Source organism: Stegostoma tigrinum, chromosome 25, assembly GCF_030684315.1.
Source record: "Stegostoma tigrinum isolate sSteTig4 chromosome 25, sSteTig4.hap1, whole genome shotgun sequence".
NCBI classification, from domain to species: domain Eukaryota; kingdom Metazoa; phylum Chordata; class Chondrichthyes; order Orectolobiformes; family Stegostomatidae; genus Stegostoma; species Stegostoma tigrinum.
In genome coordinates, this window is record NC_081378.1 from 48,981,840 (window position 1) to 49,006,672 (window position 24,833).

The following is a 24,833-nucleotide window of genomic DNA, read 5'->3' on the forward strand; positions in this document are numbered from 1 at the left end:
CTTATCCTCACACATAACACCCTATCCACAAGTTCAACACAACCTGCATATCCTCCTACACCTTCCTTCCTCAAATATCCATCTAATTGGGCACATCAAATGCAGTGATATTATCTACACTGGCAAATCCGCGAGAGGCTGCATTCCACATAACCTCACCTTTCCCTTACCCTTCGCGCCTGCTCCAACCTGCAATACGATCATGGCCGACCATCCAACTCAGTTCAATGTTCCATTCTTCCAATATTCCTTGATCCCTTTGGCCCCAAAAACTATATTGAACACCTTAACGAAAACATTCTGTGGCAGAGAATTCCACAGGCTACCCACTCTCTGGGTGAAGAAATTTCTACTCATCTCAGTCCTAAATGGCCTACTCCATATCCTTAAACTAGCTCTGGTCAATGGGAACATCTTTCCTGCATTCACTCTGTCCAGTCCTGTTAGTGTTTTTGGGTTTCAAGACCTCAATATCACTCCCCAGCCTTCTCTCAGTCCATTTAAATCGGTCCTCATGCCTTTCATCTCGCATTCTGTTCGATGCTTTCTGTAGCTTTCCTAACGCCTCTCTATCCTTTCTATAATATGGAGACCAAAACTGTACACACACGAGAGTTGGATGGCCATTAGACACTGGTAGAAAATGAAATTGCTTCGCATAATCCACTCTTTTCCTGAAAATCCCCTGCAAAAATTAACGAAACTTCCAGGGATAGGTGAGTTATCCTGCAAGGGAGGTTTGGAGAGGCCGAGACATTGAAGCTGGGAAGAATGGGAGGTGATCTTTCTGAAACGCAAGAGATTCAGGAGGGACAGCACAGAGTGGATACTGGGACGATACTCCTCTCACAGGTAGACAAAGCTGATTAAGAATGTATTTGACATGCTTGCCTTCATTGCTCAGAGCTTTGAGTACAGGAATTGGGACATCATGTTGAGATTGTTTCGGGCGTTGGTGAGGCCTCTTTTGGAGTACTGTGTCCAGTTCTGGTCACCCTGTTATAAGAAGGGTGTTATGATGCTGGAATGGGTACAGAAAAGATTTACCAGGATGTTGGTGGGAGTGGAGGGTTTGAAACATAGAGGAGAGGTTGGATAAGCTGGGGCTTTTTTCACTGGAGGGTAGGAGATCGGGGAGTGACCTTACAGGTATTTGTAAAATCACGAGGGGTATGGCTAAGGTGAATGTCAGGTGCCTTTTCCCTAGGGTGGGGGATTTTAAGACTGGGGGGCATATTGTTAAGATGAGAGGAGAAAAATTTAAGACAGACTTGAGGGCATTGTTGTTTTTTTTACAGAGGGTGCGCGGAATGAACTTCCAGAGCAGGTGGCAGACGCAGGTATAGTTACAGATATTTGACTAAGTACGTGAATAAGAAATGTTTGGAGGGATATGGGTGGGTGGGGCTAATTTAGTTTGGGATTATGGACAGCATGGGCTGGATGGACCGAAGGGTCTGCTTCTTTGTGTATGACTCCGAGTGGCAGACTAGAACCAAGCTTAAAAAGAGTAACAGGACTCTCGTTCAAAACTGATAAGGAGAGAATTACTTTTTTTTTTAAAAACAAGTGGAATTGTTTGTTTGTGGAATTCTCTTCCCCAGGAGGAGCACAGGCTCGGTCGCCGAACGTATTCAAGGAAGAGTTAGCTAGATTTTAACCTGGCGAGTGAGTCCAGCACTGAGCAGGAAGGAAATTGGGGTTGAGCCCACAGCGATGACCTGAGATTGGCGAAGTAGGGGCCTGAATGATCTAACCCTGCTCCAAAATAAACAATCACACGTTCACAAGACTGCGAAAAGCAAACTAAGAACTGTCAGTCATCGCCCAACTGCAGAGCACGCAGCGGCTGCCTCAGGACCCGAAAGACAGAAAAAGAGATGGAGGCTGTGGGCCTACCTCGGGGATGCAGTCCTCGTGGGTTACCACCCTCACAATATCATCCAAGGGGAGCAGGGAATTGCACTTAATTTCCGTGTACACATTCTTGCCCTCGGTGCAGGCAGCGAGCAGCTCGACCAGGGTGATGTGGTAGTTCAGGGCTCCATTTTCGTCGCTCCGGTCGTGTTCTGACGCCATCATTTGCAGAAGGTGAGGGAACGATGCACGATCGTTGTAAAACACCAACACGTCCTCTCCCCCATTGGCCAGCTGCAAGGACACGCCAACAATTATCAAAAGCTAATGGAAAAACAGCATCCCCCAGTCATGGTGCAGGAGGAAAACCTGCCACAATTCCATGCCATAAGAGACCTGGCCCCATTGTGTTAAGCATGAGCGCCCCCTGGTGAAGTGTTACCCCATGATCAATCCATGGTGTGGCCCTGTGAAGTTCCACTACAGTACGGCCAACCCGTTGCCCAAAAGGATCGAGAGCAATCGGCTGCATTGACTTTCCGCCGGCAGCATCCCTGAGCACAGCAAGATCCAACAATGGGTAATCGTTCGGTTGATTCGATTCTTTTCTTGGATAGCCTCCATTTTAAAATGGAAAATGAGAGCCAGGGCTGCCTGCCTTTGCCCGAATGAGGTCAAACGCACCACGGATGAGAAGTGGTGCCCATCTCACCTTAAACACACCATCTCCGACAGCATGCCGACAGTGTGACACTCAGGCCGTGCTGAACGGAAACGTCAGATAGATAGATAGACTGGAGAGTTGGGCAGATAAATGGCAGATGGAGTTCAATCCGAGCAAATGTGAGGTGATGCATTTTGGAAGATCAAATTCAAGGGCGAACTATACAGTAAATGGAAAAGTCCTGGGGAAAATTGATGTACTGAGAGATCTGGGTGTTCAAGTCCATTGCTCCCTGAAGGCGGCAACGCAGGCCAATAGGGTGGTCAAGAAGGCATACGGCATGCTTTCCTTCATTGGGCGGGGTATTGAGTACAAGAGTTGGCAGGTCATGTTGCAGTTGTATAGGACTTTGGTTCGGCCACATTTAGAGTACTGCGTACAGTTCTGGTCGCCACATTACCAAAAGGATGTGGACGCTTTGGAGAGGGTGCAGAGGAGGTTCACCAGGATGTTGCCTGGTATGGAGGGTGCTATCTATGAAGAGAGGTTGAATAGATTAGGATTATTTTCATTAGAAAAACGGAGATTGAGGGGGGACCTGATTGAGGTCTACAAAATCATGAGGTGTATAGACAGGGTGGATAGCAAAAAGCTTTCTCCCCAGAGTGGGGGACTCAATTACTAGGGGTCATGAGTTCAAAGTGAGAGGAGGGAAGTGGAGATATGCGTGGAAAGTTCTTTACACAGAGGGTGGTGGGTGCCTGGAACGCGTTGCCAGCGGAGGTGGTAGACGCAGACACGTTAGCGTCTTTTAAGATATATTTGGACAGGTACGTGGATGGGCAGGGAGCAAATAGACACAGACCCTTAGAAAATGGATGACAGGTTAGACAGAGGACCTCGATCGGCGCGGGCTTGGAGGGCCGAAGGGCCTGTTCCTGTGCTGTAGGTTTCTTTGTTCTTTGCTCTTTGCTCTTTTCTTTGTCAGCCTTTACACCATACCCAAACAGGGTGGTTGGATCGGCTTTGGATAAACAAAGGAAGGGACAGGCTGGCAGAAGGCCATTGAAATCTCAACCGCTTGGGTTCGGGAAGCTTGAGGCTCACGTGCAAATTGCTTCACTGCGGCTGTGAGAAATTAAATGCTGTGTGAAATAAATTATGGCCAAACACTTAAACGAATTGACTTCTGATAGATAAGGGAGTCAAGGGACATGTGGGGGGAAAAGCAGACAGGAAATTGGAGATTTGCTCTCAACCAGATCAACCATGGTCTTACTGAATAGCAGAACAAGCTTGATGGGCTGAAAAGCTTACTACTGCCCCTAAATCGCACATTCCCATGAGCTTGCATTTCCTGCATCATTGCGAAGTTTGGTAACATATCAACAAGGAGCAAGAGGAGGCTAAAGCCCTTCAAAGCTCTTCTGCCATTCAATAGGATTATGCCTGATCGGATTTTACCCGTAACTCTACATTCCCATATATCCGCAATAATCCTTTATCCCCTTGGTAACCGAGAATCTATCCAATGTGTTTAGAATCGCTAGGTTGCTGCTTTTGGCTAGCACAGACACAATGGGCTGAAGAGCCACTTTTTGTGCTGTAGATCTCTATGCCCATCTCCCTCTGCCTTTTAAGGGGAGGGGATTCCCAAGCCCCTTAAACAGGAGAATTATTTTTCCATCTCTGTCTTGAATGGGTGACGTCTTATTTTTAAGCGATTGAAGGGACCACCAGTGACGGAAATCCTTTTGCGAAGGTCTCATTACTGTGAGACGTTTGATCCTGATATCTTGGCCGCCTCCTTTACCTCAGTCATGACCATATCTTGACATTTCTTCACATACTTTCCATCTGCTTTAACAATGGTCTGCAAGAACTTCAAATACAGAACGTGTCGACCATGCGTCTCGATGCAGTGCACAAAGTGCTGGACCACCCTCTCGCTGATTTCGTTGCAGAGGTGATAGTTGTTCAGAAAAATGTGTTGCACGGTTTCTGCCTCCAACAGCTGCAAAAACAGAGCACAAACATCAGCCTTAGTGTTGCAAAATACTGCACTGTTTGAGTGTGTATACAAACAGGTTGAGAGAAAAAGAGTGGCCGATACTAACCGAGAAAAGGGGAGGACTCAAATACAGGAGATCTTATGGTGTAGAATACAGAATAGCTCACACGCTTGTTAACACAAGGACAAAGAAAGAATTTAACTTCCCTTTGTGTAGCAAGAACTATTAACTCATGGCTTCAGGCAGAGATTGCAAGAGGGGGACAGGGACAATGCTGGGGGACTCGGGAAAAGAGAAGGGGGGTAGAAAAGATCTTGCATTTATATTACACCCTTCACATCTTCAGAATGATCAAACACATTCCACAACCAAAGATAATGGGAACTGCAGATGCTGGAGAATCCAAGATAACCAAGTGTGGAGCTGGATGAACACGGCAGGCCAAGCAGCATCTCAGGAGCACAAAAGCTGACGTTTCGTGCCTTTCTCACCTCCAATCGAAACTGCAGCAACCACAGATGCTGTGAATCAGGAACAAAACAAAGTTGCTGGAAAAGCTCAGCAGGTCTAGCAACATCCATGAAGGAGAAAACAGAGTTAAAATGTTTCCGGTCCGGTGACCCTTCCTCAGTTCTGAGGGTCACCGAACCCGAAATGTGAACTGTCTTCTCCTTCCAGCAACTTTGTTTCTGTTCACATCCAATCAAGTTTTTTCATAGTCTAGTCACTATTCCAACATCGGCAACTTTACAGCCAATTGGTACATAGCAAGCTCCCACAAACAGCATTGAAATAAATGATCAGATGGTTTTACAGCCATGGTTTTTTTTTAAATAAAGTTGAGTTCTTCTGTATGGATGTAATGTTAGTTTCACATCACATCAGAAACATGCTGCTTGAGACACTGCTGCAGTCCCACGCCTGGAGTCTCCGGTAACAGTCACAGAGTCTTGCAGTGAAGAAACAGATCCTTCAGTATGACCAGTCCATGCCGGCAATAATCCCAAAGTAAACTAATCCCACCTGCCTAAGATAACAAAGTGTGGAGCTGGATGAACACAACAGGCCAAGCAGCATCTCAGGAGCACAAAAGCTGATGATGAAGGGTCTAGACCTGAAACGTCAGCTTTTGTGCTCCTGAGATGCTGCTTGGCCGGCTGTGTTCATCCAGCTTCACATTTTGTTATCTTGAATTCTCCAGCATCTGCAGTTCCCGTTATCTCTAATCCCACCTGCCTGTGCCTGGCCCATATCCCTCTAAACCTTTCCTATTCATACACTTACCCAGATGTCTTTTCAACAATGTAGTTGTACCTGCATCCATCACGTTCTCTGGACGTTCATTCCTCACACGGACCACTCTTAGTGTAAATAAAAAGTTGCCCCTCATGTCCTTTTCAAGTCTCTCTCCTCTCACCTTAAAAATATGCCCCCTAGATTTGAACTCCCCCACCCTAGGGAGAAGACCCTTGCTATTCACTTTATCCATGCCCCTCGCGATTTTATAAACCCTCAACCTCCTACGCTCCAGCAAAAAACAAACCCAGTCAGTCCAGCCTCTCCTTACAGTTCCCGGCATCGTACTGGTGAGTCACTTCTAGACCTTCTCCAATTTAATAATATCCTTCCTATAGCAGGGCAGCCTGAACTAGACACAGTGCTGCAGACGGGGCCTCATTAATGTCCTGTACAGCCTCAACGTGACATCCCAACTCCTATAGTCAAAGGGTCCGAGCAATGAAGGCAAGTGTGGTAAATGCCTTCTTAAATCGCCCTGTCTGCCTGGGATGCAAATTCCAAACTTGAAGTCATTCACCTTTAAAATGGTTTGATTTCTGGAGCGGGTGGCGACAGATCAGTCATGGAGTAAAGTGTAAAAACAGATTGAGTGTGCAACAGGAACAGGGACCTTACAGCAATGATAAGAAAACAGAGTGACGGAAATATCACACAGTGTGGCTGTCTGTACTGCTCTCACTGTAACACACAAAGTTGAAAGGTTCAGATACTCACACCAGGTGTAAGAAACAAGCTCAGATGTTTATGCAGCAGGACCTGATTCTGTGGATTGCCTGCACAGAAATTCTGTACAAAGCCATGGGCCAAGGTCATGATTTCATTCATTTTGTTGTCCATCTACAATCAAACATTTAAAAATAAAACAACATGAAAAAGAGGGCAACGCTGAGAACAAGGTAATGTTGCTCCCCCTCAACCCTCTCACTGAACGCTCACCCCACTTGCCAAGTGTAAACTCTCCCAGTTACCTTATCGTATGGAATTTGCAGAAGATCTAACACCGCAGTGTGGGCTCCCATGTTCTTCAGTAAACGCTGCTGTTGACTCCTGCCCCGCCTCATGCTCTGCACACACAGTTTACTGAGCCGGATCAAGATCTGAAAAAGGAGACAGTCAGTGGCTAAAGGGTAGTCAAATGCCCGCAGACTGTCACGGTTACGACTGCACATCACATTGGCAAGTTTACCAAAGGTCCCTCATTCCAAGGCCTGACCAGATTACTCCCAGCTTTTAAAGCAAAAAGGCTTTGGGTTATTCAGATGGGCAACACAGGCCAAGAAACAGAGTCACAGAAGTGTCACCCTGCTGAAGAGGCCATTTAGCCCAGCGTGCCAGCACTGACTCGTTAAATCAGCATTGGCACAATAAATCATCTGCCTCTTTCTGAAATCCTTGCAGACTGTACTGCGATCCAAATAACCAGCTAGTGCCCTCTTCAATGTGTCCATTGGACCTGCATCCTCCATTTGTCCAGGAAGTGCATTCCAGATCCTGGCTGCTTGCTACATTGAAAAAGGTTTTCCCTACTTCGCCCTTGTTTCTTTTGCAGCTCATTTTAAAGTCTGTGGTTCCTGTTCCTCAACAATCAGCAACAATTTTTCCCTATCGACCCTGTCCTGCCCGCTTGTGATTTTGAAATATCTGTCAAGTCTTCTCCCAGCCGCTTTCTCTCCAGGGAGAACAATCCCAATCTTTTCAAGCCCTCCTCAATCACCAAAGTTTCTCATCCCTGGAATCATTGTCATAAACTACTCTGCTCACTCTCCAATGCCTTCACAATTTTCCAATAAAGCAGAGCCCACAGCTACACACAATACACCAGCTGAGATCTAACAAGCGTCTTACACCAGTTCAACATTTCCCCCCCAACCCACCAACCTAACTCGTGTACAAGTGACTTTATTGTAAACATTTGCCCACTGAGATGGACGTCACTTGCTGGGCCAGCATTTACTGCCCGTCCCCAATTGCCCTTGATCTGAATGGCTTATTAGGGCCACTGCTGAGCGCAGTTAAGACCCCAAATATAGTGGGGTCTGGAGTCACATGTCGACCAGACCAGGTGAGGATGGTAGGTTTCCTTGCCTGAAGGACATTGAACCAGATGGGGGTTTACAATAATCAGCATGGTTGCCATCAGGTCAGTTTTACGATTCAAGGTCTTTGCGAAATTTTAATTCAATAAATCTGTCACGGTGGGATTTGAACCCAAGTGCCTAGGACAATAACCTGAGTTTGGGATTACCAACCCAGTGACTTGCTTCGACAGAGACAATGAGGTTAAGACAATGAGGAGGCTGGGTTATCAGCCTCACAGATGGTCTAGTGCAGAATGAATTGACACTAGAGTCAAACAGACTGGTTTTTAGACACTTGGTGGCTTTGTGGAGCACTCAGTGTTTGGAAAGGGCGATGGCTAGCGTCGGGTGTTACAATGGGGTTTAAGGCTCCCACAGACTGTACACACAGGCACTGACAACATATCCAGCGCCTGCATGACTACGGCAAGCCAGGTGGTACAATTACATCCTCCAAACACAGAGTTTTCACTTTGGAGTCCAATTGTGAGTTGGGCTAATCCTTGCTCATGCACAGTATCGAAGGTAAGTGCTTTAGCAGCTAAAAGGTGGCACCCACGTTGGGAGGCAACTGTCAGAGAAAAGCAGAGGGGCACTTTAGAATCATATAATTCCTACAAGTGCAGAAAGAAGCTGTTCAGCCCACTGAGTGAGCACTGACCCTATCCCTGCAACCCTGGATTCACCACGGCCAATCCTCCTAATGTGCACATCTTTGGACGGCAATTTTCCAAAGATGTCTTCCCTTGTTAGACCCAGATTTCTCTCCAGCTTCCTTGCTTTCTCCCAGGATGTTATGTGGCTGCGAAGGAGAGTTGGGAGCACAACACTCTGGACATTATCACGAAAGGACCATTTGTTTGTAATCCTGCCTGTCATTGCCATATATTACCGGGCCACACAAGGCATTAGGAGTGATAACAACAGAAAGACAAACTTCAGCAGGTCAAGCAGTATCCATGGAGGGAGTTAATGTTCTATTGCCCCCAATGCACCTTGTATGGTATGACCTGCCTGTACTGCACACAAAACAAAACTTCTCACTGTATCTAGGTACATAGGACAACAGTGAATCAAATTAAATGAAAATGTGTCCGATCAATGTCTCTCAAGAAAGATAAAAATGTCAGAGTTGCTGATGGGATAGGGCAAGAATGCCAAATGGTGAGAAAATAAAAATCAGTGATACTGGCCACGGGAGATTTAAGTGAAAAATCTCATGACGCATCAGTCGTGAAACAGCAGTGACAGATTCAGCAATGCAACAAGGATGAAGAAGGAGTCACACCTGATTAAAAAAAAAATCAGAATGCCACATAAAAAGATAGGGAAACCAACGTGAAAGCCAAATGAACAGAAGTTGGAGGGTGGGGGGGGGAGAAAAGGGGAGGAAAAACAGAACAGCAGGGTAGAACAGCTGGTCTCAAGTGATAGAACTTGATGCGAAGAAGAGAGTGTGGTGCTGGAGAAGTTGGTTTAACTCTTTGTAGACAGATTCATCGCGGTTTCTGGAGAAGTATTTGTCCCACTGTCATTTACTACATGGCACTGCTTCTGCCTTCCTGTCCCCATACATAAACATTGTAGGTTTAATCTAAAAGCAATAGTTTGATTCAGGTATCTCAGACAGGATGCAGCAGTTAGTTCCTGGTGACTAGGAGATAGCAAGGGCTGCCGATACTGGAAGTCAGAGTCGATATAATGTGGAGACAGAGAAGCGCAGCAAGTCTGGCAGCGTCCGAGGAGCAGGCAAGTTAACAGTTCGGATCTGGACCCTTCTGCAAGAGTCCTGAAGAAAGGGTCCGGACCAGAAACATCGACTTTCCTGCTCCTCCGATATGGTCTGAGCAGCTGCGCTTCTCCAGCTCCACGTTTTACCGGCTTTAATCCCTGGCACCTCATACGTTGAGGTTTAGATTCAAGGGATGCACGGCCTTCTTCCAGAAGCTTCCGAAAGGATGATCTGGTGCTCTCAAATACTGGCTTGCGACACATGTACAAAACGGGGCGCGTATTGTGGAGAACAATCCTGCAGCGTACACTCTGATTTTTGTGCTGTTACTAGGTAACACAGCCTCCAAGATGAACTCACCTCTCTCACAACCCGGTAGTTATTGCTGCTGATGATGTCAATTTGCGGTTTCTTGTTGCCGTCTTGCACAGGGCTCAGAATTCCGGGATCCTTCAAAAAGGGAAGCAGGTCAAGGCAGGAATTACTACACTAAGAAAAGAATAAACGTTAAATCTACCGCCCCAGGAAAACTGCATGTTTTTTTCCTATTACCCAAGAGTCCAACGGGACCTTGATCAGACGAGCCAACGGGCTGAGGAGTGGCAGATGGCATTTAATTCCGATAGATGTGTGGTGTTGCATTTTGCTGAGACAAACCAGCGCAGGACTTACACGCTTAACGGTTGGGCACCAGGTAAAGGGTCAGAGGGATGCAGGTACAGAGTTCCTGGGAAGTGGAGTTGCAGGTAGACAGGGTGATGAGGAAGGCATTTGGTACACGTGCCTTTATTGGTCAGAGCATTGAGTATAGGAGCTGGGACGTCACATGGTGGCTGTACAGGACATTGGTAAGACCACCCTTACAGTACTGTCTACAATTCTGGTTACCCTGTTGTAGCAAGGATATTATTAAATTGGAAAGGGTACAGAAAGGATTTACAAGGATGTTACTGGGAATGGAGGGTTTGAATTACAATGAGAGTTGGAACGATTTTTCTGATGGAGGATCAGAGGCTGAGGGGTGAACTTAGAAAAGTATATAAAGGTCACAAGGGTAACAGATAAGGTCAATAACCAAGGTCTTTCCATAGGGTAAGCAAGTTCAAAACTACAGGGCATAGGCTTAAGGTGAAAGATTTAAAAAAGGGACCCGAGAGGCAACATCTTCCATGCAAAGGGTGGTTTGTACGTGGAATGAACTGCCAGAGGAGTTGCTGGAGGCTGGTGCACTTACAACATTTAAAAGGCCTTTACACAGATAGGAAACGTTGAGATGAACACGGGACAAAGGCAGGCAAACGGGATGAGTTGAGTTTGAACGTGAGCGGCATGGATGTGCTGGGCCAAAGGGGCTGTTTGCCTGATGTATGGCCCAACAACTCTACTTCAGGGCCAAGTCAGTACACTTCGGTCTTCAACAGAGTGAGCTGAATAGATAGGAGATGGTGAGGGGGAGGGACTGAGGGCCCTGTGGTGGTGGCAGTAAGGGCCTGGGCAGGAGGCCCAATGTGACAGGGAGGGAGGGAACAGCTGGCGGAGGTGACGAGGAGGATTGGAGCAAATGTAAGGAACGACAGATAGCCAGGCAGTGTGGGCTGGATGTGCTGATAGTAGCGAGGGCCCAGGGAGCTACCTGTCACCAAGGAAGGATTGCCCAAGCATCTGAGAGCTATTTCCCTGGAAAGTGTCACGTACTTCAATTTCCCTCAAAAATCAGAAAACAGGCTGGACTGACATTTACAAAAACGACTGAGGGACAAAGCAATCCACCTCTCATAGCACAGCCTGACGGGGGACAAGATGATTATAAACAATGGGCCGAGGAGATGGTGCGCAGACAGGGCGTGCCACACATTTCAGTTCAGGAAGCATCAAGCAGGGGGCACAATTAGAACCCTGGCTATTCCGTTTTATTTACTCATTACGTCAGGGTGTTGCAGGCTGGACCAGCATTTACTGCCCATCCCTAACTGCGCCCCCAGAGGCAGTGAAGAAGCAAAGTTAGATTTGATTCCCTACAGTGTGGAAACAGGCCCTTCGGCCCGACAAGTCCACACTGCCCCTTGGAGCATCCCACCCAGACCCATCCCCCTATAACCCACACACCCCTGAACACTACGGGCAATTTAGCATGGCCAATCCACCTAGCCTGCACAGCTTTGGACAGTCGGAGGAAACCCGCGCAGACATGGGGAAAATGTGCAAATTTCACGCAGACAGTCGCCTGAGGTGGGAATCGAACCCGGGGCCCTGGTGCTGTGAGGCTGCAGTGCTAACCACTGAGCCACCGGTTTGGCTTATCGTCTACAGGTACTTTACATCTTCATCAGCATTAATACTGAAAATGTTCGAGACTTTTATTAGCACAAAGATCATCAAAACGTTCATGTGAGCTTAAAGTTTTGATAACACTGTGCTGGTTACTCCAATTGGAGGGAAAATACACTGGAAAAACCAGGGTCCGAGTGGAAAGGTCTTTGTCTTGAACACACCTCAGATTTCACATCGTCTGCTCCTTCAGTCTGGGTCTCACTACTGCCGTAGCTTCCTCTCTTTTCCACCCACAGTTCGGATTTTTCCACCGTTAACCGCAACAAGTCCAGATCTGCTTTAATTTGCTTGTAATTGTCCACATCCTGAGATGAAACCAACAACTGCACCTGGAACACAAGACAGAGGGAAAAACAAGGCACGTTACTCTTTAAAGTATCAATTATTTCAAACTTAACAGAAAGAAGAATGAAAACAAAAGACTTTACACAGCCATTAGCTCACTGAAGCTGTCCTGGAAGAGTCACATATCTTTTGCGCTCCACATTCACGTAACCATCCAAATTTCTGTTTAATCCACACCAGGGGCTGTTCAGCCATCGTCTGCGACACCATCCTGTTACCCCTCACAATCTCATCCTCAAAGTCAAACCTCTCATCACCCCCAGGGACAGAATCCAACCCAGCCTCGTGAAGGAAAGGAAGACAGGCTCAAGGTGGTCACCTCCTGTTCCTGTGAATAGACAGAAGGAGCGAGGGCGAGCGCGCGAGAGAGAGGAGGAGCGAGGGCGAGCGCGCGAGAGAGAGGAGGAGCGAGGGCGAGCGCGCGAGAGAGAGGAGGAGCGAGGGCGAGCGCGCGAGAGAGAGGAGGAGCGAGGGCGAGCGCGCGAGAGAGAGGAGGAGCGAGGGCGAGCGCGCGAGAGAGAGGAGGAGCGAGGGCGAGCGCGCGAGAGAGAGGAGGAGCGAGGGCGAGCGCGCGAGAGAGAGGAGGAGCGAGGGCGAGCGCGCGAGAGAGAGGAGGAGCGAGGGCGAGCGCGCGAGAGAGAGGAGGAGCGAGGGCGAGCGCGCGAGAGAGAGGAGGAGCGAGGGCGAGCGCGCGAGAGAGAGGAGGAGCGAGGGCGAGCGCGCGAGAGAGAGGAGGAGCGAGGGCGAGCGCGCGAGAGAGAGGAGGAGCGAGGGCGAGCGCGCGAGAGAGAGGAGGAGCGAGGGCGAGCGCGCGAGAGAGAGGAGGAGCGAGGGCGAGCGCGCGAGAGAGAGGAGGAGCGAGGGCGAGCGCGCGAGAGAGAGGAGGAGCGAGGGCGAGCGCGCGAGAGAGAGGAGGAGCGAGGGCGAGCGCGCGAGAGAGAGGAGGAGCGAGGGCGAGCGCGCGAGAGAGAGGAGGAGCGAGGGCGAGCGCGCGAGAGAGAGGAGGAGCGAGGGCGAGCGCGCGAGAGAGAGGAGGAGCGAGGGCGAGCGCGCGAGAGAGAGGAGGAGCGAGGGCGAGCGCGCGAGAGAGAGGAGGAGCGAGGGCGAGCGCGCGAGAGAGAGGAGGAGCGAGGGCGAGCGCGCGAGAGAGAGGAGGAGCGAGGGCGAGCGCGCGAGAGAGAGGAGGAGCGAGGGCGAGCGCGCGAGAGAGAGGAGGAGCGAGGGCGAGCGCGCGAGAGAGAGGAGGAGCGAGGGCGAGCGCGCGAGAGAGAGGAGGAGCGAGGGCGAGCGCGCGAGAGAGAGGAGGAGCGAGGGCGAGCGCGCGAGAGAGAGGAGGAGCGAGGGCGAGCGCGCGAGAGAGAGGAGGAGCGAGGGCGAGCGCGCGAGAGAGAGGAGGAGCGAGGGCGAGCGCGCGAGAGAGAGGAGGAGCGAGGGCGAGCGCGCGAGAGAGAGGAGGAGCGAGGGCGAGCGCGCGAGAGAGAGGAGGAGCGAGGGCGAGCGCGCGAGAGAGAGGAGGAGCGAGGGCGAGCGCGCGAGAGAGAGGAGGAGCGAGGGCGAGCGCGCGAGAGAGAGGAGGAGCGAGGGCGAGCGCGCGAGAGAGAGGAGGAGCGAGGGCGAGCGCGCGAGAGAGAGGAGGAGCGAGGGCGAGCGCGCGAGAGAGAGGAGGAGCGAGGGCGAGCGCGCGAGAGAGAGGAGGAGCGAGGGCGAGCGCGCGAGAGAGAGGAGGAGCGAGGGCGAGCGCGCGAGAGAGAGGAGGAGCGAGGGCGAGCGCGCGAGAGAGAGGAGGAGCGAGGGCGAGCGCGCGAGAGAGAGGAGGAGCGAGGGCGAGCGCGCGAGAGAGAGGAGGAGCGAGGGCGAGCGCGCGAGAGAGAGGAGGAGCGAGGGCGAGCGCGCGAGAGAGAGAAGGAGCGAGGGCGAGCGCGCGAGAGAGAGAAGGAGCGAGGGCGAGCGCGCGAGAGAGAGAAGGAGCGAGGGCGAGCGCGCGAGAGAGAGAAGGAGCGAGGGCGAGCGCGCGAGAGAGAGAAGGAGCGAGGGCGAGCGCGCGAGAGAGAGAAGGAGCGAGGGCGAGCGCGCGAGAGAGAGAAGGAGCGAGGGCGAGCGCGCGAGAGAGAGAAGGAGCGAGGGCGAGCGCGCGAGAGAGAGAAGGAGCGAGGGCGAGCGCGCGAGAGAGAGAAGGAGCGAGGGCGAGCGCGCGAGAGAGAGAAGGAGCGAGGGCGAGCGCGCGAGAGAGAGAAGGAGCGAGGGCGAGCGCGCGAGAGAGAGAAGGAGCGAGGGCGAGCGCGCGAGAGAGAGAAGGAGCGAGGGCGAGCGCGCGAGAGAGAGAAGGAGCGAGGGCGAGCGCGCGAGAGAGAGAAGGAGCGAGGGCGAGCGCGCGAGAGAGAGAAGGAGCGAGGGCGAGCGCGCGAGAGAGAGAAGGAGCGAGGGCGAGCGCGCGAGAGAGAGAAGGAGCGAGGGCGAGCGCGCGAGAGAGAGAAGGAGCGAGGGCGAGCGCGCGAGAGAGAGAAGGAGCGAGGGCGAGCGCGCGAGAGAGAGAAGGAGCGAGGGCGAGCGCGCGAGAGAGAGAAGGAGCGAGGGCGAGCGCGCGAGAGAGAGAAGGAGCGAGGGCGAGCGCGCGAGAGAGAGAAGGAGCGAGGGCGAGCGCGCGAGAGAGAGAAGGAGCGAGGGCGAGCGCGCGAGAGAGAGAAGGAGCGAGGGCGAGCGCGCGAGAGAGAGAAGGAGCGAGGGCGAGCGCGCGAGAGAGAGAAGGAGCGAGGGCGAGCGCGCGAGAGAGAGAAGGAGCGAGGGCGAGCGCGCGAGAGAGAGAAGGAGCGAGGGCGAGCGCGCGAGAGAGAGAAGGAGCGAGGGCGAGCGCGCGAGAGAGAGAAGGAGCGAGGGCGAGCGCGCGAGAGAGAGAAGGAGCGAGGGCGAGCGCGCGAGAGAGAGAAGGAGCGAGGGCGAGCGCGCGAGAGAGAGAAGGAGCGAGGGCGAGCGCGCGAGAGAGAGAAGGAGCGAGGGCGAGCGCGCGAGAGAGAGAAGGAGCGAGGGCGAGCGCGCGAGAGAGAGAAGGAGCGAGGGCGAGCGCGCGAGAGAGAGAAGGAGCGAGGGCGAGCGCGCGAGAGAGAGAAGGAGCGAGGGCGAGCGCGCGAGAGAGAGAAGGAGCGAGGGCGAGCGCGCGAGAGAGAGAAGGAGCGAGGGCGAGCGCGCGAGAGAGAGAAGGAGCGAGGGCGAGCGCGCGAGAGAGAGAAGGAGCGAGGGCGAGCGCGCGAGAGAGAGAAGGAGCGAGGGCGAGCGCGCGAGAGAGAGAAGGAGCGAGGGCGAGCGCGCGAGAGAGAGAAGGAGCGAGGGCGAGCGCGCGAGAGAGAGAAGGAGCGAGGGCGAGCGCGCGAGAGAGAGAAGGAGCGAGGGCGAGCGCGCGAGAGAGAGAAGGAGCGAGGGCGAGCGCGCGAGAGAGAGAAGGAGCGAGGGCGAGCGCGCGAGAGAGAGAAGGAGCGAGGGCGAGCGCGCGAGAGAGAGAAGGAGCGAGGGCGAGCTCGCGAGAGAGAGAAGGAGCGAGGGCGAGCGCGCGAGAGAGAGAAGGAGCGAGGGCGAGCGCGCGAGAGAGAGAAGGAGCGAGGGCGAGCGCGCGAGAGAGAGAAGGAGCGAGGGCGAGCGCGCGAGAGAGTGAAGGAGCGAGAGAGTGAAGGAGCGAGAGAGAGAAGGAGCGAGAGAGAGAAGGAGCGAGAGAGAGAAGGAGCGAGAGCGAGCGCGAGAGAGAAGGAGCGAGAGAGAGAAGGAGCGAGAGCGAGAGATGGAGCGCGCGCGCGAGAGAGCGCGAGAGAGAGGGCGACAGACAAACAAAGGGAGAGAGGGAGAGAGAGAGGGAGGGAGAGAGGGAGGGAGAGAGGGAGGGAGAGAGGGAGGGAGAGAGGGAGGGAGAGAGGGAGGGAGGGAGGGAGGGGAGGGAGGGGAGGGGAGGGAGGGAGGGAGGGGAGGGGGAGGGAGGGGAGGGGGGGGAGGGGAGGGGAGGGAGGGGAGGGAGGGGAGGGAGAAAGAAAGAGCATGAGAATGAAGGAAGACAATGAAGAAGTGTAAGCGAACTGGCAACACAATGATGAAGTGAGCACTGACCTGTTTGAAGGCCTGAAGGAGCTCTGCTCTCTGACTGAAGTGTTTGAAGAGGAGCTGTAAGGCACCAGACACAAGTGGGGGATAATCGTGTTTAATCAGGTGTATGAGCACTCGCAGAAACGTTCTCCCTCCTTCGTCATCCAGCTCCACTGGGTTTTTCTCTTGGCTACACAGCAGGATTAAATTATTAGCACAGACTTCACATGTTGAATTGTAACTTACAATTTCTCCAGAACTGCACTGTCAAATGAGAGCGTGCCATTGAAGAGCAGTCGCTGTTGTCAATGGAAGCCGCAGGGAAATTAAATCTGCGCGCAGCAAGTTACTTGAACAGCAATGGGATAAACAGATAAAACATTAATAGCAATTTTTAAAAACAAACTTGTTGTATTTGTTAACAGCAGGTGGGTAATACAGAGGGAATTCCAGGGTTTTGACCCAGCGACAGTGAAGGAATGGTGAGATATTACCAGGTCAGGATGGTGAGTGACTCGGAGGGAAACTTATAGGGGTTGGTGATCCCGTATGTCCTTCTAGATGCAAGTGGTCGTGGGTTTCAAAGGTGCTGCCTGAGGATCTTTGGTGAATTTCTGCAGTGCAGTTCTGTAGGTGATACACACTGCTGCTGCTAAGCATCGGCGGTAGAGGGAGTGGGTGTTGCATGTGGTGGGCGGGATGAAAATCAAGCCAGCTTTGTCCTGGATGGTGTCAGGCTTCTTGAGTGTTGTTGGAGCTGCACCCATCCAGGTAAGTGAGGAGTATTCCATCACACTCCTGCCTTGTAGATGGTGGACAGACTGTGGGGAGTCAGGAGGTGAGTTACTCACTGCAATATTCCTAGCCTCTGACCTGCTTTTGTAGCCATTGTATTTAAATGGTGAGTCCAGCTCAGTTTCTGGATTGTGAAATCTTTGGAGCAGGACTGGAATACACTGTTTTTACGTCCAGAAGACACAGCGAATGAGTCACAAACTCCTCCTAATATACAACCGCTCAAAAAAAATACTTACACCATAACATGCTGCTGGAGGAAATTCAGGGGACCCAGATTCAAACTCAGCCAGCCTTGTGCTTTCTCTCAGCTGGATCAGTGCATATCACGAGGTGCTAATAATTCCCCAAACTATCATGTCGTGGAAAACTGTGGAAACCAAGCCAGAATTCCACTCCATATTGAAACTGGACAACAACAGTTGCATGGTGGCATTGTTCCAAGGAGGGTGAAAGGGCAGAGTGTGATGGGCAACCGGTTTTAAGGAGTAGGTGTGACACTTGTCAGTTTCCAATATCTTAGAGCTAAAAGAAACAAACATTCATAATTCGTGAAGTGTACCGTGTTTCTTGCAGCTACAACATTAACCTTACTTTGCGAGCAATGAATATTAAGCTATCCTTGGAGGCTCAGCTAGTAAATGTGGCAGCTTGTTTCTAAGAATGCTACAAGTAGGAGGTGAATTTTGTCTTTACTTCAGACTATTTAAACACACAGGCCAGCAACTTGGGGAGGTGTCTATTCATCACATTACAATATCAGAGTCACAAACCTTTACCGTTGAAAGTTTTTAAACCATAAAGTACAGAGAGAAGAAACCAAATGTCAGTGCTCCGTACCTTCCTGCAAACATCGTCTCAGCCTGCTCACCAATTCCCTCAAGGTCTGGGACTGTGCAAAACAAAACAAGGTCACTTTAATAAACAACGTCCTCAAAATACCAGCATTGTGGCCCTTTACGGATTAAATTGAGCTCCAACCACTCCTCAAAGAGTAACAATCAAATAACATTCAGATGTTTGGCTACAAGTGACAATGACCCAACAACCTGTCACACATCTCTAACTGAGGGAGGCCTGGGGGCTTGAGGATCAGCAGAAATGGACAGAGACAGCTGAATCAATATCACCTGAAATACACTGAATACACTGCATACACTGCATTTCACTTAAACAGAGATCACTGAACACCACTGGAGGATTTCAAGATTAGGGAGCATATTTGACGCCAGAGGGAGAGAGACATTTTTTAAAAAAAGAGACACGAGGGGCAATTTTTTTTTTAAAAACTCAGACAGCTGTTCATGCGCGGAATGAACTTCCTAAGGATGAGGTGGAAGCAGGGACAGTTACAACATTTAAAAGAAAACACCTAGGTAAGTACATGAATGGGTAAGGTTTGAAGGGATGTGGGCCTGGAGCAAGCAGGTGGGACCAGTTTAGTTTGGGATGATGTCGGGCTGAAGGGGCTGTTTCCATGTTGTATGATTCTATGATCATGAGCATCTGCACTCCATCTCTACCGTTCAACCCATAAGACCATAAGACACAGAAATAGAACTCAGGCCATTCAACCATGGTGGATTCGTTTCTTAGCCCCATTCTCCTGCTTTCTCCCAGTAACCCTTGATAATTACGAACCTATCTCAATCTTAAATGTACTCAATGACATGGCCACCATAGCCTTCTGTGGCAGTGAATTCCATAGATTCACCACTCTGTCTGAAAAAGTTTCTCCTTATCTCCGTTCTAAAAGGTCTTCCCTTTACTCTAAGGCTGTGCCCTCGGCTCCTAGTCTCTCCTACCAACAGAAACAACTTCCCAACATCCTCTCTGTCCAGGCCGTTCAGTATCCTGTAAGTTTCAACTAGATCTCTCCTCATCCTTCCAAACTTCAAGAATGGACCCAAAGTCCTCAAACTGTCCTCATATGTTAATCTTTCATTCCCGGGATCATTCTTGTGAATCTCCTCTGGACCTGATCCAGGGCCAGTACATCTTTCCTGAGGTAGGGGCCCAAAATTGCTCACAATACTCTAAACGTGACCTGACCAGAGTTTTATAAAGCCTCAGAAGTACATCCCTGCTTTTATGATCTAGTTCTCGAGATAAGCACCAACATTGTAACTGTCTTCCTAACTACCAACTCAACCTGTAAATTTACCTTAAGAGAAACAGGGTCTATGACTCCCAAGTCCCTTTGGACTTCAGATTTTTTAATTTTCTCCCCATTTAGAAAATAGCCCATGCCTCTATTCTTCCTACCAAAGTGCATGGCCTCACAATTTCTGACATGTTAATTAAGGGATAATCAGGGGAGGAATTGGCTGGTTAATTGGTAAAAGGTAATCTGTGTATTTTAGATTAGATGTGTGATGTCCGAGCGGAAATCAAATGCTGATGGGAAAGGTGTATGCCTGGATACTCTGCGTGACCCTTGACCTCTGGGGTTTAATACCCACATGTACAGAGCAATGTAAGAGTCTTGTCAGATTACATAGAATCAGAGCTGGAACCTGACCATTTCCTGACCCACAAAGCCTTGTGCAGAATTGTTTTAGAAAACCTGTTCACATTCACAAGCATGAAGACCTACCCTTATAGATTCTTAGAGTCTCAGGTGACACAGCGGCTCAGTGGTTAGCACTGCTGCCTCACAGGGACCCAGATTCGATTCCGCTCTCCAGCAGACTGTCTGTGTGCAGTTTGCACATTGGCCCCCATGTCTGAGTGGGTTTCCTCTGGGTGGTCCACTCGTCTCCCACAGTCCAAATGTGTGCAGGTTAGGGTGGATCGGCCATGCTAAATTGGCCGTAGTAAACAAAGATGTGCAGGCTAGGGTGTCTAGACATGGGAAATGCAGGGTTACAGGTATTGCGCAGGGGAATGGGTCTGGGTGGGATGTTCTTTAGAGGGATGATGTGGACTCAAAAGGGCTGAATGGCCTGCTTCCACACTGTAAGGGTTCTACAATTGGAGACAGAGGACAGAGAGTGTGAGAGAGCTGCAGAGCAATAAAAAAAAAAGAGGAAAATGAAAAAGGATAAGGAGGGTGGAGAAAGGAGAAAAGCAAAGTGTTTGACTAGGCTACTGTGTGTTATCCTCCTCACTCAGCAGGAGCCTGGGGCAAAAGGAGCATTCAGAGCAAAATGAGTCACTTTGACAGAATGTGGGATCCGTGACCCAGTGAGTCCCAATGCGAGAGAGAGCGTGCAAGAGCGAGAGAGAGCGATATTCTATTCCATCATTCCAAACCGGCCCATAACACTGTTGCACATTTCACACTGATCATATATAAAGCAAGGGTGCTGTGCATAATGTAAACCAGACACACAGCAGCACGCAGCTATTTGTAGCATTCTAGTTAACTATGTTAATTTTTGCTGCATAGAGGAAATCAAAATGATCAGCATAACATTCAAACTTCCAACTTGCAACAATCCAACACAGATTTCCCCCTTATCTGGACCACAGGATGAGAAACAGCTTTGGACCAAAAACAGTCACCAGCCTGAGACAGCGAGAGAGCAAGGGAGCGAAAGTGCGAGAGGCGTACACTCACCTGTGGTTTCTGTCAATAAGCCCGCTGAGGAGTCAACGGAATTGTTCTCCCCAAACTCTTTCTTGTAGATCGACAGCATGTAGGAGATGCGATAGTCCAGCCTGACGCTGAGGATGAACTGAAAAGTAAAGGCCCTTTTCACAATTGCAGGCAGGTGCAGATGGACTTTAACAAACATGCTGGGGTGAATTTTCAAAACAGACAGCTCTCAGGTTTGTTAAATGGTCAGACACCACCAAATGAGTTGGTGAGGTCAGAGGTAGAGAGGTTGCCATTCAACAGGAGAGACAAAACAAGGAGGAGACTATAAATATCTGAAAGCAGTTAATAAATCCAATGGAGACATCAGGAAAAGGAAAGCTTTCACTCGTTGAGGATCGAGAATGCACAACTTGCTAGCAGCCTACTGTCTACACTTGGTTAAGCATCAAGACTCTCAAAGTTTTTTGACAATAAGGAGTTGACTTTCACAGAAGCAGTATGTGAAGGGTTTAAGACCCATCCTCTCCCACTGCACAGCTGACTGTCTCCCTGACCTCAAAACTACCATAAATCAGAGACAAAAGTACGTGCACAGACATGCTGAGGGAGACAGCTGCCTTCAGCGGAGTACTTGTCAATGATTCTACCAGACTGACAAGCACCAGGGGGAGTCTGACTTTAAACGGTGAGCTGATGCAAGTACGAAGGTTTGAGTTCTAAAGTAAACCATTGACAATAGAGTCAGTGAGAAAACGTTCACTTGGCCAAACAGTCACACAAGATGAGCCACAACCCAGGTGTACATGGCACATGCATTGAAGGGGGAAATCGGATCAGCACATTCGGGCCTCCTGCTTGGGTGAGATGGACAAAAGATGGGACAGGGTCATCTGGGGTCGGAACACGGCCAAATGGCCTCTTGGGATGGTCATTTTGGAAACGCAGAATCAACCTGTTCAATGTTACAACAGGCTTCTGGGGGCAGGGGGTACTTAATCTCCAACCTTCAGGCTCTGGGGTAGGGACACTCCAGAATACTATTCTGCAGGGCAAATACTCACTGGAATTGTTTAAAAATCAACCTGTTCAGAGGTCATCAGTCAGCCTAGTCCCTGAATTAGCAGCTAATCCTGTATTTATAGAGCTTGGTGAGATTAAATTAATGAGCTGCTCTGTAAACACACCCACATTATACAGAAGCAGCTAACACTGATAAACCTCTCTCCTGGTGCTCGCTACCAAACCCAGGCCACGCGATTAAAAAATATTTCAAAATCTGCCGAGAGCCCACCTGCAGGATCTCGATGATCTTCAGCTTGGTATCCATGACGGTCACATCCTCGGTGTCCATGGCGTGCGGCTGTTTCCCGGGAGCGCTGTGGACCTGGCCGTCGGCATTGTCCGGCAGAACCCCAGGCAGGAGGGAACCTCGGCTCAGCACCATCTGAGTCACCATCTCGCCCACTCCGTGGATCGTTCGCATCACGTTGTTCCCTGCGGGGGGGAAGCGAGGGAGACGGGTGAGGAGCATGTGGTGCGCTGCCTGAGCGGATTGTACCCTCGGCCCTGCCCTTACTGCTGGGGGCAAAACTGACTACATACACGCGGGCAACTGGACAAAAACAAAACAGGCAGAGAACAGAAAAGACGCGCATTTACATAGCAACCTCTGGTGTCTCACAGAGTGCTTCCCAGGCAATGTAGCGCCCCATCGTCGATAGCAACCAGCCTGCACACAGCAAGATCCCACTAGTGACAACGTATGAACTGCTCCAGGTGTGGTGTTGCATTTTGCTGAGACAAACCAGCGCAGGACTTACACGCTTAACGGTTGGGCACCAGGTAAAGGGTCCGAGGGATGCAGGTACAGGGTTCCTGGGAAATGGAGTTGCAGGTAGACAGGGTGATGAGGAAGGCATTTGGTACACGTGCCTTTATTGGTCAGAGCATTGAGTATAGGAGCTGGGACGTCACATGGTGGCTGTACAGGACATTGGTAAGACACCCTTACAGTACTGTCTACAATTCTGGTTACCCTGTTGTAGGAAGGATTTATTAAATTGGAAAGGGTACAGAAAGGATTTACAAGGATGTTACTGGGAATGGAGAACTAAACGTGGAGGAGAATTCCCCTCCCTGTCTTTGAAACTGTGCCACTCAACTTTTCTTCTTTAAAGAAAAATGATGCAACCAGGAGGCCTTAGTTCAACATTTCATTGAATGGGCTGCAGCCATAACAGTGCAATGCTCGCTCAGCTGAAAGGGGGAACGCTGCAGAAGAGTCTAGAGTGGGATTTGAACCCGTGATATTCTGATGCTGAGCAGAGAGTGCTAGCAACCGAGGTGTCCTGGCCAAGAATTGCCCACAGTTTGTATTTGGGTCAGTCCTTGATTGCGGTAGGCTCCTCGCAGTGCCCAGGAGCAGGACAATCCACAAACCTTGCCCCATACATGCCACTCAGAATTCTATCTCCAATATATGTTCACAACAGTGTTGGAGAATGTGATTGGACATCTTTTAGGGGCAAAGCCTCCAAAGTTAAAACGAGGGATCTCTGGGATAAAAACTAAATTAGCAACACATTACATGCAATGTTAATACAATATCAGCAAATCATGCAGAACTACAGCTAATGCAGTGGCCAAGTGGGTCAGGGGTTTGTTAGTTCAGTTGGCTGGATGGCAGTTTTGTGACAGAGAGACAGTGATGCTAACAGCATGGGTTCAAGTCTCACGCTGGCCCAGGTACTCTCCTCCTCTACGTCTCCCGTCATCGGAGGGGTGGTGACCCTCAGGTTAAACCATCACCAGTTACCTGTCTTGAAAGAGAGAGATGGCTCAGGGTCTGGTAGGGCTGTTGCGACCTACTTTCGTTTAAGTGGCATTTGGGGCAGAAAATGATGGGAGCTCAAAAACAGTGGCGTTCGACTGGATATGGATGGAACAGACAGCAGACAATGCTGGCCAATTACAGAATCTACAAACAGTGCAATTCAGGGGCTCAGGGTAAATGGAAACGTCCGAACATAACAATGCTTTGAAGATTTTTTTAAAATCAGAGTAAAACTAAAGACAAGCTAATTTCCCCTGCTCAGCATAGTGCATCAGACCACATTTTTTGCCAAAAGGTGTAACTTCAGTAATGACCATCAGCAGTTTCTGTTGGTGGGCATTGTTGGACTAGTGGCTTTGGAGAGAGGGGTTGAAATCTGACCACAGTGTGTGATTGAATTTAAATTCAATGAATAAATCAGGAATTGAAAGCCAGTCCCAGTGATAATGACCATGAATCTACACTGACATTGGTGAAAACCCATTTGCTTCATGAATGTCCTTAAGGGAAGGAAATCTGGTGTGGCACACTGTAGATCCGCTGCAATGGGGTTGATTCTTAACTACTGTCTGAAGTGGGTTTAGAAAACCAATCCTTTTCATTGGAAATTATGGAAGAAGAAACAAATATTGGCCTTCCCAGTCACAACTGCATCCCACAAAATTGCATATTGAAATAATGTACAGCGGGTGAGTTTATTTTCACTGAGACAGCGATGTCAAGATTATCAGGTCAATACAAAATAAACTTGTTACAAAGCTGATTTTAGTTAATGCAGCAAAAGCATCCAATCCGGAGGATTAATGAGGGACCGAGGATTCAACAATTTCACACAATCATATTGAGGATTTGCTTTGTTTAGCTTCGCCTGTTCAATCAGAGCATGAAATGAGGGAGCGGTCTACACACACCTCCATCCTGAAACTTGCTGAGTCTTTCCAAGTATGAAGGCGTAGGATTCTGGACACAGTCCAGGATGGCCAGGAGTGTGCGTGTTAGCCTCAGAAGCTCCCTGAAGCTGTAGAACCCAAAGTAGATTAAGTTCCGGGCTAAATTCACCACCTGGAAATGGAACAGAGAGAGGTTTTAGTCAGCGGGTCTGCACCCCCAAACTCAACTGTACCATCACAGTGAGCGGAAACTTGACAACTTATTTCCCAACATACAGGGCTCACCCCGGGTCAATGTAGGATCTCATCTCCATGTTAATAATCACATCATAAACCCCAAAAATGAGGAACAGTGTATTTACAGCAAATAATCGCACAGCCTGTAGTTAGG

General features: G+C 50.1%; 1 protein-coding gene across 2 annotated transcripts in view; it reads right to left on the reverse strand.

Moving 5' to 3' along the window:
• The window catches only part of itpr2 (inositol 1,4,5-trisphosphate receptor, type 2), a 235,633-nt gene that overhangs the window by 106,879 nt on the left and 103,921 nt on the right, over positions 1-24,833 (reverse strand). For both annotated transcript variants that reach the window (XM_059654708.1, XM_059654707.1), the window contains exons 21-31: positions 24,464-24,614; positions 22,011-22,213; positions 20,738-20,855; positions 18,016-18,067; positions 16,405-16,570; positions 12,135-12,302; positions 10,003-10,092; positions 6,801-6,929; positions 6,547-6,669; positions 4,335-4,535; positions 1,900-2,151 (exon numbers count right to left, since the gene is read on the reverse strand). In XM_059654708.1, coding sequence (XP_059510691.1) covers positions 1,900-2,151; positions 4,335-4,535; positions 6,547-6,669; positions 6,801-6,929; positions 10,003-10,092; positions 12,135-12,302; positions 16,405-16,570; positions 18,016-18,067; positions 20,738-20,855; positions 22,011-22,213; positions 24,464-24,614 — 1,653 coding nt within the window. The remainder of the gene's footprint in view (positions 1-1,899; positions 2,152-4,334; positions 4,536-6,546; positions 6,670-6,800; positions 6,930-10,002; positions 10,093-12,134; positions 12,303-16,404; positions 16,571-18,015; positions 18,068-20,737; positions 20,856-22,010; positions 22,214-24,463; positions 24,615-24,833) is intronic.